General features: G+C 37.0%; 1 protein-coding gene across 1 annotated transcript; it reads right to left on the bottom strand.

The window, feature by feature from the left end:
• Positions 1-9,615: 9,615 nt before the first annotated feature.
• On the bottom strand, positions 9,616-17,635 carry ADAD1 (adenosine deaminase domain containing 1). Its single transcript, XM_026042728.1, has 10 exons — positions 17,462-17,635; positions 16,504-16,671; positions 16,017-16,085; positions 15,797-15,922; positions 15,574-15,697; positions 15,147-15,281; positions 13,304-13,530; positions 11,943-12,180; positions 11,264-11,396; positions 9,616-10,712 (listed from the first exon to the last, which is right to left on the bottom strand). Exons 1-10 carry the CDS (start codon positions 17,577-17,579, stop codon positions 10,599-10,601), a joined length of 1,452 nt encoding a protein of 483 aa, XP_025898513.1. The 5' UTR covers positions 17,580-17,635; the 3' UTR covers positions 9,616-10,598.

Raw genomic sequence — 17,635 nt, 5'->3', positions numbered from 1 at the left:
TTTTTTTTTTTTTTTTTTTGCTTTTCTTTTTGGGTGGGGGGTAGGAGGAGAAGGAATAAAAAAGGAAAGCCCTCAGTATCAGATTATGACATGGTTACTAATACATTCTCTGAAATTTAAGGCAAGGTTTAGGGGATCTACCACTGGCAACCCCATTAAAATCTGTCAGATTCCAGGGTAATTTAAAGCACAATGCAAGCTACGAGAGCCCCTAAAACTTCCGTATGACTCTACACATGAAACACTGGTACTTTTTTCAAAACCACAAAGTGAAGACTCAGCTCTCTGAAAGCTGGAATCACACCGCTGATTAACAGCAGTTCAATAGCTAGTGGAAGAAAAAAAGCATCAACAGATGAAACTTACATCTATTTATACAGTAATGGGTGCTACTTAATCCAAGGAATTGATTTCCTAACTCTGTGACTTTGAATCACAATAAAGAAAAATAAATAGTAGTTTGTATAGTCAGGATCTACAGAGTAGATTGAGAGATATGCAGCAGAGGATGAAGTGGTCACCTGTCCAGTTTTTCTCTCCCAAGTGCTACAAAACTCTGGCTCGCAGTAGCCTACAGAGAATTTATTTTGCTTGGCTAGATTATTCTGCAGGGACTAAATGCCACTGAGCGACAGAACCACCTATTTCACATGGTATGTTAGGCTTCTGGGAGCAAAGGGGATACTAAGCTCAGAGCTACTTTCAAAGGGAGGAAAATGATTTTTAAACAGAACAAGTAGTATTTCTAATGTAGCAAGCAACAAGTTTTCAGACCAGAAAAGCAAAGCAGTGATTTAGCAAACTTACATGGGATTTGAATATCAAGTGACTATTGACCTCCACTTGAGTGCTACAACAAATATCACAAAAAGCAAAGCAATCAGTTGGGTATCAGTAAGAACATGCATAAATCTTATTTTTTACAGCAGCACATTTTCATTATAATCTGGAAAGAATGAGAAGGCACACACACGAAAACTCTGTGTGTGTGTGTGTGTGTGTGTACACATGCAGATAGGTATGTGTGTATATACACACATGCTAACAGCAAACTTGATTCAATATACCCCAAATCTAGACTTCTGCTGGAGATTTTTCATAATAAAGTTGATAGTGTAAACTTTTACCTGTGCATCTGAACATACACTAACTCTCTTTGCACTAGATGACAGGTAAAACCACCTTCAGACAGGAAGCTCACTTTCTTCCTGTTGTTTAATCAACAATACTAAGATGAGAGTGGTTCATTCTTCTTCACATAAACAAGACCACAGGGAAGTAGAAATGCTTACAGATAAACAAAGTAGTTAAATTATACATCTTTAAAACAACCTTTCGTGTGCCTGCAGTATGGCATATTCTATGGGGGAGTTGGAGAGTGCAGGAGGGAAAAAGTGTTTCATGCAGAAAGCACAGAGAGAGGCAGCCCAAAGTGAGTGTGGGCTTCTGCTACCCCAGTGAGTGTAGGTAAAATCCCTCTTGCTTTAAAGAAATTCCAAACTGTCATCAGGGGAGGAAAAACAAAAGTAATGATTCTTGCCACACAGGTAAGACATGTGAAAAAATGTGTAATAAAACCTCTTTTACATGACGCCCCCATCTTTTTCCCTCTAGAGAGAAGAGTATAAATACTAAACAGCCTAATGACAATTTATCGGCTCATCATATAKCACAATTCAATTACTAGCACACAGATAACCAGAACACTGACATGATGTGCAAGGTACTGATCCTGAGCTGCATTTCAGCAACGCTCATGATTGCAGCTTGTGGAGTAACTCTATCACCAGAAAAAGACATCCTCCTCAGAACTTTAATAAGCGATTTAAAGCTCCTGGAAAAAAGCTCAAATGTAAGTAGATGATTCTTATACTGATTCTTTTCTACATAATTCTGTCTATGTAGCTTTTCAAAGACTAACTTCTCCCTCCCTTCCTCTCTACAGAAGATTCATCTTAAGCTGTACACACCCAATGACAAACAGGTGAGTTCAAGCTTCTCTTTTTCAGGTGCATTTCTCAAATATGCTTACTTTAAAACTATATGCTATACACTTGCATCAAAATAATGCACTTAACAGAAAAGATATATAAAAGACAAATCGGAGCTGTTCAAATCCGCTGTAGGGAATGCAGTCACTTAGAAGTTACTTCTGCTTCTGATTTACATTCTCCAACATTAGYGGGCTGATGTACAATATTATCTCATTGTTCTGTCCAATATATAATAGAAAACGAATATCCTCTATTCATTTTGCTTAGTTCATAGTTGAATTCACAGRAAGAAGGGTTTTACGATTCATTTGAACATAGTACAAGATCTGCAGGAAGTAACACATCCACGCTAACACAGGAATAACTTTGACAGTGAAACTAGATGCTATGTGTCTGGCTTTGTCAGATTCCTAAGCGTGGACGGACATGAAACCACTATCATATCTCAGGCAGATGCAGGGACACTAGCAGTTCTGTATAAGCCTTTCCTATTGCCCCAAAGACAAAAAATATTTATGTTCCAGCTAGTATTTTTTCCTAATAACTTTGCAAGCCGTTCTGGATGTACTTGGCTCTATATTTATGTTTTATAGTATTCACTTAGTATTTAAAAGCCTGTTCCACAAGAATATTGTATTGGGGTTAATTCTTTCAAAAAAAAAGGCACAGTGCAGACAGCATACTAAATATAGTTTTACAGCAGACAATTCACTGTTATCAGGTTGCAGATGGGCATTAGTTTAACATGCGAGCACGYCAACTAACAGAGCACTAAGCTATTTAGTACTGAGACGCAGTTAATCTTTATGAATGTTCTCTGTTAGCTCCTTTGCATCTCAAATTAAGCGTTTAATCCTACAGAATTCTTATTTAAATTAACATTAATTCTCACTGAAGTTAAAAGTAACTTTGTTCAAATGAAGATGTTAAGCCAGATTCTGCAACCACTTCCTTACGTGAGTCATTTTTCTCATATGCTGGCAAGATCAAGACAGATACAGCAGAACTTCAGTGCTCAAATGCAAGTCCAAGAGGCAGATTAATGACATACTACTATGAAATGTCTGAAACAGCTTGAATTAAGTGACGTGTAAAGATATTTCCCTATATTCAAATACTGCAGGCATTAGATAGATAATCAAAGTGCCCTAACTGAAGATGTCTATAAAGAGGCTGCTCTAAAACTGACAGTGACTTTGGCTAGGCACCCTTCAGCTAAGGCAAGATTTCAACATTACTACTGTGAGTAAGACACAGTCTAGGAGCTGATGCAAAAGCTTCACRTCTCCAGAAGACACCCCAATGCTCCAGCTCTCCTGTAAAAACTACCCTTCTTTCAACAGCTACAAGAAGCTACCATTGAACTAAGCAAACACATGAAGTCTTTTAATGAGASGGGAACCACTTAAGGGGAACAAACAAAAAACAATGGCATATAAAACACTAATTCCTTACAGCAGAATAAAAACATTTGATGCATTTATAACACCATTTAGAAAAGATTTTTTAATTCAATTGTCATTAGTAAACAAGTAATCCTTTCACTCATTCTTTTAGGAATGTAGTCGGCAAGCTCTGCAATGCTACCTGAACGAAATGAAGGTCCTGAAACATGAAATAGAACATGAGGACRTTCATCATGTTAAAAATATCAAGAAAAATCTCCAGAGACTAATGGTAGGTATTTTATTATTATCCGGTTAGGAATAAATAAATTAGTATTACTGAAAAAGAACATTAGAATCAGTATTGTTATGCCTCAAGGTCTATGTTATGTACTCTTGAGAATACATTGTTTTTGTAGTAATTAGTATAACTATGTTATTTGAATCTTAATCTACAACTGTARATTTGAGTCCTGGTAGTTACATAAGTCAACTCTCTTTCTCTCTAAAACATATAYTTTAAATTTACTTACCTAGTGTGTCATGCAAGGTATCTAACATGACAAAACCTTGTTTGTGGAATGGCAACAATTACTTTTGTAAGCAATGGCTCAGGGAACTGTGTGCTATATTTATGATTTTGCRAGACCCAACAATGAATATATAAATTAAGTAACAGAACAGTCATTGAACCACTGAAAAAAACAAAAATCTGGGCCAACATATCCCTGTGTCATTTAGAAGCCCTGCTCAAGCTAGAAATTAAGATTGCCACCATGGCAGTATTTGATGAATAGGTGTGTGTGTTACCACCATAGAAATGGAGTGTCCTCAGCCTGCAGTATTGGTCACTTTCTTCCCTGTACCCTCCCTTAGCACTTACCAGCTAAGAAACCCCATCCTCCTGAAATATTAAGGGCTCTTTCTAAGAAAAGCACTCAACATGTGGAATGCCACACATTACTACCAAAACTAGCTGGCAAGACAACCATGGCTAATCAAACACATCTGTATTGCAGGACCTAACAACTCCTCTCGGGACTGGATGCAAGTCTTGTGAAGCTCATGACATGAAAGAATTTGCTGCATTTCACCGAGAACTGAGCAACTTCCTAAAATCCATGTTAAAATAAGCAGATGACAATTTTAATTTTTATGAGAACATTATTTATTTGAATATTTAATTAAGATTAATTTATCTATTTTGCCCCGTGGCTTATTAACTTGCTGTCCATTTTTTGGACCACTGTATGCTCCTAGTCTGAGTGATAAATACAGTTTTGTTATAAGATCATATATGATCCTATCTGTAAGCCCTAAGGGCTCCAAATGTATTTAGAAAAATAACTACCTGATTCTTTGTCCATGACATGAAGGTGACAGCTATTTATTGAAGAAAACCATTAAAAGTCACATGTAGATGATATTTAATAAATTTCAGTAATGTATAAAAAACATGTTTACAGTGTTTGTGTCTTTGGTGACTAATTACTCTGGCTTTTGTACACAATTTTTTTTACAAATAGCATTTACAAGTATACAGGTGAGACTCAACACAAGGGTCGAGGTGCAGATAACCTTGGGCTTTCCCACTTTTGCAAGGCAACATAAAACACCAGTACACATCTGCATATACCACACTGCACAGCACAGAAAAATAGACAAATACAACCAAGATTCTTAAAAAAAAAAAAAAAAAACAGAAACCCACAAACAAACCTACACAGACTTGCAGCTCTATTTTTTTGGCAGGACATGTTTTGCTTTTCTAAGTGTTTTCCAAAAAGCTTCAGAGATAAGGAAGAGTCATGCAAGTAATAAGCCACTTGGAAAAGAAAATAACTACCCAAATAACCAAAGTACCAATGTCCCTAAGCATTTATACAGCTGACTTGTAGTAGCAATGACTGACAAATAAATTAATAGACAAATCCAAGTGAGCGTATGCCATATTAGTCATTTATGAACCGTTTTTGGGGAACGTCGGAAATTCACATACTTCAAATGAAAATGGAGTCAGTCATGTGACACTGTAAGTTTTCTATAGAAGTAAACAACCAGGCAGAGCATCTTCTACAATCAACACACCACCACTCACCGTGAGCAACGCAAACTGCAATTGATGAAAGCAGGCAGCACTGTAAGTTATCAGTCTCTCATTTACTCTTTGATGTGCTTTTTGCTGGAGGCTGGGGAATGGAGTACTTCAAGTCATACTTAAAAACAAACTAACAGTGGAAAAAGAGCTTTCTTGAATGCTGCTAATTATAGAAAATGAGCCCTAGTGATAGTTTCTGCCAAAACTGGGAGAATACTTACAGCACTGGTCTCTGCTTGCTCTACTTCCCTTCCCGCAGCGCAGGAGAGTGTCGTGTCCCCACCCACGAGGGCTCTGAAGAGCAGAGCACTGCCAATCACCCCAGCCACAAACACAGCAGCTCCACCTTCTTCTGTCAGGTGCCTTCCAAACAGCAGTCTGTAATAACCATAAGGCATGATTAGAGTGAGACACAGAAAACGAGGGGAAACTGGCAATTAATTTATCTGTAACAAGTTCTCTCTCCTCTGTCCATCACTGTAGAATAAATGCCTCTCTTTTGGGAGTTTCCCTTCTGCTTGATAAATTCTTAAAAGGAGGATTTAAAAAGAAYGAGTCTTAAGCAGTGCAACAAGATTTACAGACAGATAATAAGCACTGAGCCTACACACACACGAGACTCTCTATGCCTTGAGTCCAAGGAGTCAGTCAAGAACCAGGACTCCCCACTACCTAAGGCCTCTGTGGGGCACCAGGGAGCAACTGAAACAATTCAAGGTCAAAGATGAAAAAGGATCAAAGCACAAAGAATATGTTTGTCTGTTACTCTGATAAGTTGAGATTATTCGCAAGGACAAGAAGAAATTGCTTGTGCTTCAATGAAACTAGGTGGTATTAAGACTGGAATCATTTATTTCAAAGAACATGAAATGTAGTCGATAGCCAACCAGTATGGGTTAACTGGGGGGTAGTTTTGGGGTGCAGAAAGTTACAAGGCCAGCTATCCCTAAGTGACCACAGCAGTAATACTTAACAAGGCTGAGACTGCCTAGTTAACAGTATGAGAACCTCCAAACCTGGGTTGCTTATGTGGTGGTGTTTGGGCAGCCATCAGGAGGGACAGCGAGGGATCTAGGAACAGAAGATGTGAGGCCYGAGGTATGCAGCCAGGTAAAGGATGAAGGAGAGGCACAAACACACTTGGTGTTACCAGAGCGGCAACACCAGCCTGCAGAGCCGAGCCACGGGATGCCAGAGACCTCCAGGGATGTCCGTGTCCAGAGGAGTTTGTGCAGGAGGCTGCAATAAGTAGAGGTCCTGACTTAGTCCAATGTCAAGTTGTGGGGAAGGAGGAAAAAGTTATACTTCAAAAGTAGGTATACACAGTTTATATGTTTTAAGACTAATTAGATTTACAGCTGTAGGTAATACTGATGTAACTGCAATTCACCAATGTGAAGTGTTTCTAGATTATCCATAATGCAATTAATTTATTAGTGTTTTCAATGCATGCTGCTTAACAAACATTATAGCCTTCTGATTCAGATGCATGCAAAGTCTGTCAGCTGCAGGGGGGAGTTCACCCTAAACTAGCAGCATCACATATAACATGTGGCTTTGAGTACCACTCAAACTTTGAGTACCACCGGCCACTGCCCCGGCCCTTAGCCAAAAGGAAGAAGGCATGGCACAGAAACAGCAGGTTTCATAGAACACAGCAAGTGAATAGCAAGTCTTCAACTATCTTTTGCTTAAGAACAAGAAACCTCAAATCCAAAGATTTGGTAGAATCCACCTTGGGACTGATCCTCACAGCTGGAACCCCAAATGGAATGAAGATCCTCTCTACATTTCTGATCACTAAGTCTGGGGCAGACGGTAACAGGAAAGCACTTAAAAATAAATAAATAAAGATACTCACTCCTGCATTTATAAGCAAAGGTTCAAGCCACAAGTCACAAATTCTTGAAGTAAAGCTGTGTGTTCCAAAACTRTTCCCACTCACCCCACTCCTTTCTGGTCAGCACAAGCTACTTTGGAGCTGGGCTAGTATATTCCAAAATAGCTGAAGGTTTATATTCATTTAAAGTAGTGGCTTTGGATATTCTGCTGCTAGCTGCAGGTATCATTATACAACTTGCCTGCAGAAGCCACGGCTCTGGAGCAGATTTTCAAAACAAGATTTTCTAGCTGGCCTGATCCTGTGTAGCCCCTTCAGCATCAAGGGCTTGACCATGACTAACAGACAGCGCGAGCAGCAGTAGGAGGGAGCTGTTCACRTTGCACATGCTCTTAGTCATGATGCCTTTTAGATTCTAACTAATGCTTTTACCTGACATTTCAGTTTCAGCCATACATGACTGCACACTTCCTAAACCACATATAAGCTGTCTGGAAAGCATTTTGCATGTCAATAGTTTATAAAAGGCGGCGTATATGTCACGTTAGCAGAGAACATGCAAACAAAAATAAACCATATAAACATACTCACCATCACGTAGAAAACATAATGCAAAAGAAAATGCAAGAAAACATTTTGCTAGTTTGACTGCTATTTTGCATAGGTTCACATTAAGTCACAGATAGACATCCTGTTTTATATAAGGATAACAGAAAAAAARCATATGTCATTACTACGTTCAATATTTCATCACTATGTTTGAAAATCCTACAAGTGTTTGATGTAAGTGAAATGAAAAATATTTCATACTTAACTCTGCAAGTCTTAGTAAATTTAAACCACAAGTTCCTTGACTAAAAAGGGTTTCACAGCGTAAACCAAGATCAAAATGAACACAAGAATTAAGGTTCATACTCTTTATCTTAAAAGAAAATATCACAATTTATATTAAGAACTTTTTAAAGTGTTGTTTGTAAAGAAATGCAAAGTATAAGMGCATACAAGGCAGTAATAGTGTTGTCTCACATTTGGTTTAGTTGCAGGCAAGACAAGATTATTGCTTTAAAGTCTAACCTGATGAAATAAGGTCAGCTTTTCCTGTGCAATATCCACACTCACATAAAAATACATACAACAGAACCACAGAACAGAACCACAAAAAGGAGTGATGGAAAAGGAGAAGACAACTACATTGCAGCAGAATCCTTCAGAAAAAAAGTAATCAACCAAAAAAAAAAAAAAAAAAAAAAATCAGTATTCTACCACACTTCTGTTGTTTCCAAACTAGCACGCTATTATCTCATAAGAACAAATACCCTTCAGTTCAACATAAACAGCGTAAGTACAAAAAATATCAAAACAAATCAGCTTATATTTATCCATAAAATGTTTATTAAAAAAATCCACAAAGTATTTCCCTCTCATGTGTTTAGAAAATACAGAATGCATTACTGTCAAAACTGAATACAACACTTTCCTATTAAAAGAATAAACCTGTTCATATGACAAAACTAGAAGTGTACTTCTGAACAACACTACTGCCAAAACCTACCTAGCAATTCTTTGGTCTTTTGTTGACAAGCAAGAAAAAACAATTTAAGTTTCTAAAGCACTCTYAAGAAAAAATACACATACAGAAAGTAAACTCTGCATATATTTTGGTCTGTCAAATCTGGAACTAGTAATAGCCATGATCATATACTTATTAGCTTCAGGATACCCTTAACACAGGAGCACAACTGTGCGTGGGAGAGACTGATTCACTTACTTGTTTTCATTTAAGGTTTCTAGTTTAACTGAGGAAAATACTTTCATGTGGTCTAGAGAAAAATCTAAGACAGTAAAGTCAATAAAAAAATAAAATAGTCCAAATGTAGACAAAATGCTAGCACATCATCAAGGGTATTCAAGTGAAGTAGTAACACCATTAAAAAAAGGCAACGCTGTATTCAAGCCCACAATATGATGTCCACTGTCACACATCCTTAGAAACAAAATATTAGAAAGTAAGGACCYGATACAACAAAAAGATTTAACAACTTAGTTAAAACGCAGTAACAGAAGTGAATACCAAAAAAAGGAATGTTAAGAGCAGTAGTTGGAACAAAGTGAATTTTATTGAGATCACTGTAGTTACCAGACATATGAAACTTGCAATGCACTGAAAACCCATTTGCAGTAAAGAGCCCATATACTAATGGCAAGAAGAGATTAAGGGGGAAAAAAAAAAAAAAAAAAAGGAAATACTGAGAACAGGTTTTCAGCAAAAAGCTGAAAAATGAATACCACTCTCTATTCTAACAACTTCCAACACTTAAATGAAATATTAAATGAAGCTGCATAATCCAAGTTTACTATCTGGTCTACATGTGCTAATACCTTACCATAACAGAGAACCCAGTATGTTACTTAACATCCTTTTGAACATTACCAAGCATTACCATAACATACAAGGAAATACCACCTATCTCGATGGGTCACACCTTACAGATGCATTACATATACAGACAGTTTTGTGAGAGCTAATCAGTCTGATGAACTAAGTTTGWGAGAGGAAGAGCTGAACTAGTCAGTAAGCACTAATATCTGCGTTATGGTAACTTAAGCTAGGGTGATGCCTCTAGTAGGCCAAAATATTATCTGCAGTTTTGACATATTGAAAATACCAATAATCAAACAGTTATGACAAATACTGCTTGTAACAAGACGCCTGAGCAAAAACATGGTAATTCCAAATTTCACATCTGCATTAACAGATTAGTTTCCAGCTCTTCCAACAGAAGCAATATAAAATGTACTATTAAATCCTTGGCTGTATGCTAAACAAAGTCCCAAACTATTCTAACAAAGGTCAGATGCTGATAAACAGAAATTGTTATCTTTAGTTCTTGAAAGTGATTCTCACCTTAAAATATACTTCTTTCTTTGGAGGAAACCCTGTTTTTGCTGAGTTTCTTCCTAATACTAAATTGTTGTGAAAAAATAGAGAGCGGAGGGGGAGAAAAAGGGGAGGAAATCAAAGCATAAGGATCTTCACATTAACATGAAAGAAAATGCCAAGAACTCCACCAGACCATCGAGAAGGGAAAACAAGCCTTGCTAAGCTACTGTAAGGTACTCTGTGAAAAGACTKAACTGTTACACATTGTCTAACAAGTGCATTTCAATTGACAAAAAGAAGTTCTAGAAGGATTTTCATGCTGCAAACATATATGAGTCCAACAGGTAAATATTTCAGTTAATCACCATTAGTTTTTCTCAAAGTCAGGCAAACCTCAYGGTCAGACACTGAATTGTTCAATACATGGAGACTTCAAAATCCAGGATCCGTARCTATGCCCCTCTAAGTAGCTTTTCAGCAAGTTTTTAGCTTCTTGGTACGATTCGGATTTAATCTAAGAAAAAAAAAAATCTTGAACATCTAACAAGGTTCATGTTCTTTAACATTAGCATCTAGTAGACATAAGCACAACCCTGACAGACATCAATGACTAAATTTTAAAATTCATTCAATTGCTGACAGCTAACAAGAGTGTTACAGTGTTTTTACAATTTTTAAGAAGTATCATTTTAGATTGCTGAATTGCTGATAAAATCTGCATTTTTTCAGCATCTTTTTCAGCTGCAGTAATATTTCTACCCAGAAAATATGTTAACATTCAATACTATTTAACAAAAGCTAAGCATATGGTGAATAAACACTGAATTAATAGGCGTTTCAGTTATAAAGGAGTAGTTAAATTATTTTAATAAATGCATTACAGCAAGCTYTCTCAAGAAAAACAAGATATATACATTTCATGAAAGTCTATATTATATAAAACAAACAAACAAACAAAAAAAAAACCTTTGCCCCTTGTCCCAAGGTGAAAAAAATAATACTTCCAATGAAGTATTCCTACTTCCTAAATGACTAGTTCCTAAATTTTCCCCCTTATTAACTTACCTTAGCTTCATGGTACGTATCAATCCGAAGCAAGTCACTCTGTTTGGCTTCCTCGGCCAGCAATCTGAAACGACTGAACATGGCAGCCTTGCAAAGGCGACTTGCCATGTAAGCACCACTTTTGAAGGGTGAACTACAGGTAGAGTAGGAGTGGAAAACAAAAAAAACACAGTAAAACTCATGAAGAACATATTAAGCATCACAGTTTTATTGCTGTGATCATCCCAGGAATCTTGCACTCCCATGTTTTCTGAATTTGGTGATACTACTATTTAACTGTGAATGAATAGATGATTAGACAGGTCAGCAGCTGTGAGTTTAAATAACCCAAGTGAAACTCATTTCTGAATTGGAATTTATCTGAATTAATACAATAATTACTGTAAGCACTTCTAAAACCATCAAGAATGCACTAGCATAAAGACAGAATTCAAAGCACTATTTAAAATCAAAGAATTCAAAGAACTATCTAATTCCATATTTTGCTATGTCACTGATGAGTTGGATTGCTAAAATGACATCTAAATATAGATTAAATTCAGATAGTGGAGGTAAGAATACCTCTCACCTGGATAATGCTGTGGCCTCTACATACAATTTAAAAGTCAAATACGCAGATGGATCCACACGGATAATAACAACAGCCACTGTTTTTAATATAAGGAAGAAGAATCCTAACCTTCCGATGGTTTTTCCACTTAACCCATCCACAACCTCCAATGATGGGTCTGATGAAGACCAATTCAAACTGAGAGACCTCTGCTCAGCGTCCATTTGAACGGAGTGAGCAGCATTCACCAAGTAAGTATGGGATCTATTGACCAGATAAAGCATGGGAAGCTTGGCTGAAAGTGCATCGTCAATTCGTTGCTTTATAGCTATTTCTAGTCCTCTTGTATCCTTGCAATTTCCATCTCCTGTTTATTGAGAGCAAAACCARTCATATATAAGTACATCATCATATTTTTCAAAAATGTCCAGAACCCAAATGTTGCAATTAGCCTGAATTATAAGCATTTCTCCACAAAAAAAAAAAAAAAAATCCAATATTCAGTTCACATAACAAAAATACTTTCCCAATTCTCCAGAGACATTATTATTTTAACTAAATGTCTCTCTTTTAGGACACTTATTGTTCATTAATTCATTGTATTCTATGCAAATACACTGTTACAATAAGCGAAGTAAGATGAATTTTGACATTCTAGAYTTTAAAAAGCAACAAATAATAAAATACACCCACTAATTTGCTCACATTACTCCATACTGTAGTATATTTCACCTTATTTTGGGSAAGATCTGAGAGTATTATACTAGAAACTATTTTTTTTCAAAAAAACTAACAGTATTCCTGATCRTCTACTAAATAAACATAGTGGCCTGTAGCATCTCAAGTAATGGTCATAAATATCTATCAGATAGGACAGTAATGAATTACTATGCATTATTATGCATATTATTATGTACTATGCRTTCTTATGCATGCTTTAAGCATCAATCAAGTGAGGAGACAAGAAAATTTTCAATTTCCTTTCACAGAAAGTGCCCAAACTTCCTCAGAAGGAAGGGCAGGCAAAGCACTCATGGCTGCAAGTCCTTTTGGAGCACGGCAGAAATATTGCTCTGTGTTAGAAACGGACAAGCACTACAGCTTCTGTACTGGGGAGGAGTTTCACCATCACTCAGTCCTACAGTTTAGTGTCTAASGGTGTCACTCCAAGTTCCACTATGTGACTGAAAACACACAAATRGTCTGCTAAGCAATTTCTTAACTATTTTGTTACGAATTAGTGCTGAATTTCCTGCTACTAACACTTAATAATAGCAGATCAATTTGACAAGTTAAAAAAAAAAGTTGTACATTTGGGCATTCCAAAAATGAGTTTAAGCAAAACAAAAAACCAATCAATATTTAGTATGTTTTAAAGAATCTGTAATTGTTAAAAGAAATACTTTTGCTTAATCCATGCTTTTACAAAATATAAATGATATGGAAAATAAAGAATTCCTCCAAGTCATGAAAATGTGYGTTAAACTTACCCATGAGTATAGTGTTGATATAAACTGGTTGAATGAAGTGACTGAGCAAGGCTCCCTGAATGCCAACCACTTCCCATTTTGTTAATTTGTCACTGGCTGACATGCTGTTCACACTAACGATTTTAGGGGGACAACAAACAGTCAGGTAAATCTTGCCTTCCACAGCAACATGAAGGCTCAATTCTTCATTGGCTTCATAAGCAGATACAGATTGTGGATTGAGGTGTCTTTAAAAGAACAGCAGCAGCAAATAAAGACAAGTTCTAGTGAGAAAGTACCATTACAGACTGCTATAAATTCATACCTAAYGCTGTTTCCTCCCAGCAAACACTCACTGGAGATCTGGGCTTTATATTTAATACTTGGTGAGTTTTATCATCAATTCATTCAGCTATTTAAAYGATTTAAATGCCAAATTAAATAAGAAATAGTAACTCTATCTAATCATAGCTATCACATTCTTATAACACTAAAAAAAGAAAATAAACTCTACACACACTGCAAGCACATTATCACCATCTATGACAGCAGCTGGCTGTTATCTTGCAAAGAATCAGCTGTAAGACTGTTCATTGCCATCAAAACCTAATTCTAATTCTCCATTATTTAAAACAAGCAGATGCAACGCATCAGTGAGGCCCAACAACGCAGACAGTGATTATACTCAAGCAGAAAACTGCTTCCCCTCTTMCCTGCAGTGCAACTAGAAGTGAGAGCTTGCGGTTTCGTGCTATCCCCAACGTCAGCGTAACTTAATATGCTAGCAGCAAGAATTGCTACACTGCAGCTGCTTAAGCTTTGCTTAGGCAGTGTACTAAAGCCTGCTAGTCAGAGACCACATTCTGCTACTCAAGGGATTACCTGGGCAAGTAGCTACGTCACAAAAAAAGTATCTTTAATCACTGTATAAGTAGACAAATTTGCTGTGGTAGAAGAAAACACTTCCAAAAGTTGTCCTAACAAATACACATACACTGACTAGGCTAGACAAAAAGCCATGAGAAAACAGGCCAGGCGGGATTTGTGAAGCACACAAGCTTAATCCAGTTTAATTAATTATTTCCTTCTATAGGCTTCAAGACTGAAGTCATACAGCCTTCCAAAACCACCAGGTGACTTGCACTAAACTGTCCACAACTTTACAGTCCACAGACTATCACAATTCTTCCTTCCGAACATCAGAAGAACAGTATGGAAGCAAGTAAAGCAGCCTGCTATTTTGCACATACAAAGAAGTTACAACTGTGGGACTTGCAGGGACTGCATCATTTTAYCTCCATTATAGCGCTGCAGTATTGTTTGTAGTTTATTGCTTTAAAATGTCAAAACTATTTAAAAATATTCAGCGCTCTAACAGAATTTGGAAGCATAAGGGCAAGCATAGGAGTAGGTTTTCTCTGTTGAGTTTCTTTCACTACCTCCTTTTTCTAGGAAGCAGAACAGAAGCTACAGTTCAAGACTTCCACGATCTTGCTGTTTGGTGCTACAATACGGACTAGATGAAGCCACCATATCTTTTTCCTCAGAGGCGAACGATGAATTAGTACTTGAACAATATTTCAGAAGGGGATTTAAAATGCAAGTGGGTATCTTTAACTAATAAAACATCATCCTGAAGATTTAACTCACATCAATTTTTTGTACCATATTGAGCAATATCACACATACCYATCACCAACATCCTGTAAGTTAAGTTGCTCCCAAAATAAGAAAATCTATTCAGAGTCCCCTTGCTATTTCAGAAACATGTAAGGATGAGTACTTTCATATGCATTGAGTGTTTCTCACTGTGATACAGAATAATCTTCCACTACAGCATCTCTGAAAAATCCCATGTACTTACAGCTGTGATTTTAACTGAGCAGATCCTTTTGGCAACTGATTCATGTAGAGAAAAATATTTATATTTTGCTTCAGGGCAAGCAGCTTTGAATCTGGCACTGCACAAAATATGGATTTCTCTGCCCTTGTTTTTTCACTATAGAACAGCAAAAGATGTCTATAAAAATATCTAAAATAAAGTGTCAAGGAAAAAGAAATGTTAAAGACAACATTTTTTTCCACAAATGTACAATTAAGATATGAACATTCACATTTAATTCACATTTTGTTATGATTTTGGAAAATAAAAAAGAAATGCAATATGAAACCAKAAGTTAGGAGTTAATGCAGTAATACAAATTCTCCATTGCAGAATGCAACTTCCTCGAGACTGACTTTTCAAAAAGGGCGGGAGCTGCCAACAGCTCCCTGCCCGCAGGGACGCTCACCGGAGCAGAGCGCGCCTCGCAATAACCACGGCGTGGCTGTCGTGCAGCACTCTCCCACGAAGATGAAAGCACTGACTGTAATTACATTCTCCTGTTCCTAGAGCTACAACTTCATGCTGTCCGGCTGAAAAAAAACAAAACCAAAAAACCAAGGCTCTATGGGGGCACAAGCAGCCAAGGCTCTCCCCTCTGCTCCCCAATACCAATATTGGAACAGACTTGCCTTTTTCAATGATGAAGGCAGCCAGGGAACTGCCACAGCTCTGGTACTCCGGGTATTTGGCAGTCAGGCTGTTAAAGACTCCTTTGAGCGTCTGCAAAAGCTTTTGATATATAAGYGATCTTCCTTCTAAATTCAACAATAAATAGGTAAGCATTCTGGGGGAAATCTGGCAGTATTAACCACTTACTGAATTATAAATCTCAATAAGAGTATTTCTTACCAAAACGTATCTTGGAAACGTTAACAGGGTTTGCTGGTGTTTTGGGTTCAACAGGAATACAGGGAGGACCTAATAATATAACAGAGTATCAAAACTTAAAAAAAAAAACTTGCAAAAAATACTAAAAATAATTTTCTTGAGCAGAGACCCTTAACAGAAGGCAAATGTTACTGTAACTGATTATTTTGGAAGCAGCAATTCAGTGCTGAAGATTTKTAATTATAAAAACTCAAAAGCATTTACAATTAACTTCATATTGCTGTTACCTTGTGAGAATTACATCRAATGCAACAGGTACAAATAAAATACTCCCTTGAGCATTTCTCCCATATCACAGCCTCTTCAGAAGTAGCTTCAGAACTACACGCTACATAATTTTGACCAAAGAAGGCCCCAATACAGAAGTGTTAGTAAGCAATACAGCTTGCATAGAACATTTTTAAGCAAAGCTCTTCACACTTTCAGGGAGTGTTGTTACAATATTTACCTGACTTTGCAGAACTCACTGTCTCTGCACCCTCCAAGTCAAGTAGCTCAACAAGAGCCAGTTTAGCAGCATTTGCTTTAGACTCTTTTTTGGTTTGTCCCAGCCCAGTCTTGTAGCAAACACCATCCACCACAGCACAGAAAGCAAAATAAGTTGCTATGTTATCACCTTTAATAGAGAAAAAGGTACACAACACATGATGAGTAAAAYTACAGCACAGTACTTTTATTTGTATCTACATGCATTTGTAGTCACTACAAGGACAAATGACAGAAAAACAATTTTAGGAAATATATGTACCCTCAAGAATTACGGCTTTTTTCTGCACCGTTCATTATGTTTTATTTGAGCCTCAACAAACACTAACAGAGAGCTACATTTCCTAAATAACCAGCAACACAGCTCTGCTCTTGTGGCTGTAATTATAGGGTCCACTTCTCAGAGACATGACAGCTGACTCTCGTGCTCATTAGTAACAAATAAGAGCATGAAAAAAACACCTTACTAGTATAAAGCAAAGCACCTGTGAAGGAAGGGACTACCAGTAGTCAGGGAAGGAACTAGGCACAATCAGTAACGAACAACTGTTTTCTATTTGGTTTTGTAAGAATTCGAGTTTCAGAGAAAGGGTAAATTCAGAAAAATAATCCTTTGCCAACTGACAAGAAAGATTTAAGTAAAGAAATAAATCAAAGTACACCCTCATAATGAGCTCATGAGCTCTTCAATTTATCAAAGGGCTGCACCAAATCAAGGAGATGTGATTCCAAACATTGGAATTGCTTACATCAAGTACAGAATGGTAATTGTTAAAAACTTCCACTACAGTCAGGAAAAAAAAAATGCAGGAAAAAAAAGCTCTTTTTGCAGAACTGCCACATTGCCTTTTCAACCATCATTCCCAAAGAGTTAGGAATAGAAAAACTAAGTATTTTTGCCTAAGGAAATTAGTATTTACCTGATGCACTCGTTTCTTTCAGTTCAAGTGGTACATGGTGCATTTGTGCATACTGATACAAAGCAGATACCGGGTTTACTACTCCACTTTTGTATTTTGCAATAAACTCCTCTAGCATCTTTTTTGAAGGAAGTGATGATACAGGAGCCGGATAAGCTGCTGTGCAATGCAAAC

The sequence above is a fragment of the Nothoprocta perdicaria genome, unplaced genomic scaffold, assembly GCF_003342845.1.
Source record: "Nothoprocta perdicaria isolate Ctin4 unplaced genomic scaffold, notPer1 scaffold_312, whole genome shotgun sequence".
Classification (NCBI taxonomy): domain Eukaryota; kingdom Metazoa; phylum Chordata; class Aves; order Tinamiformes; family Tinamidae; genus Nothoprocta; species Nothoprocta perdicaria.
Note: the sequence above shows the minus strand (reverse complement) of the source record. Positions and strands in the feature narration are given on the sequence as shown.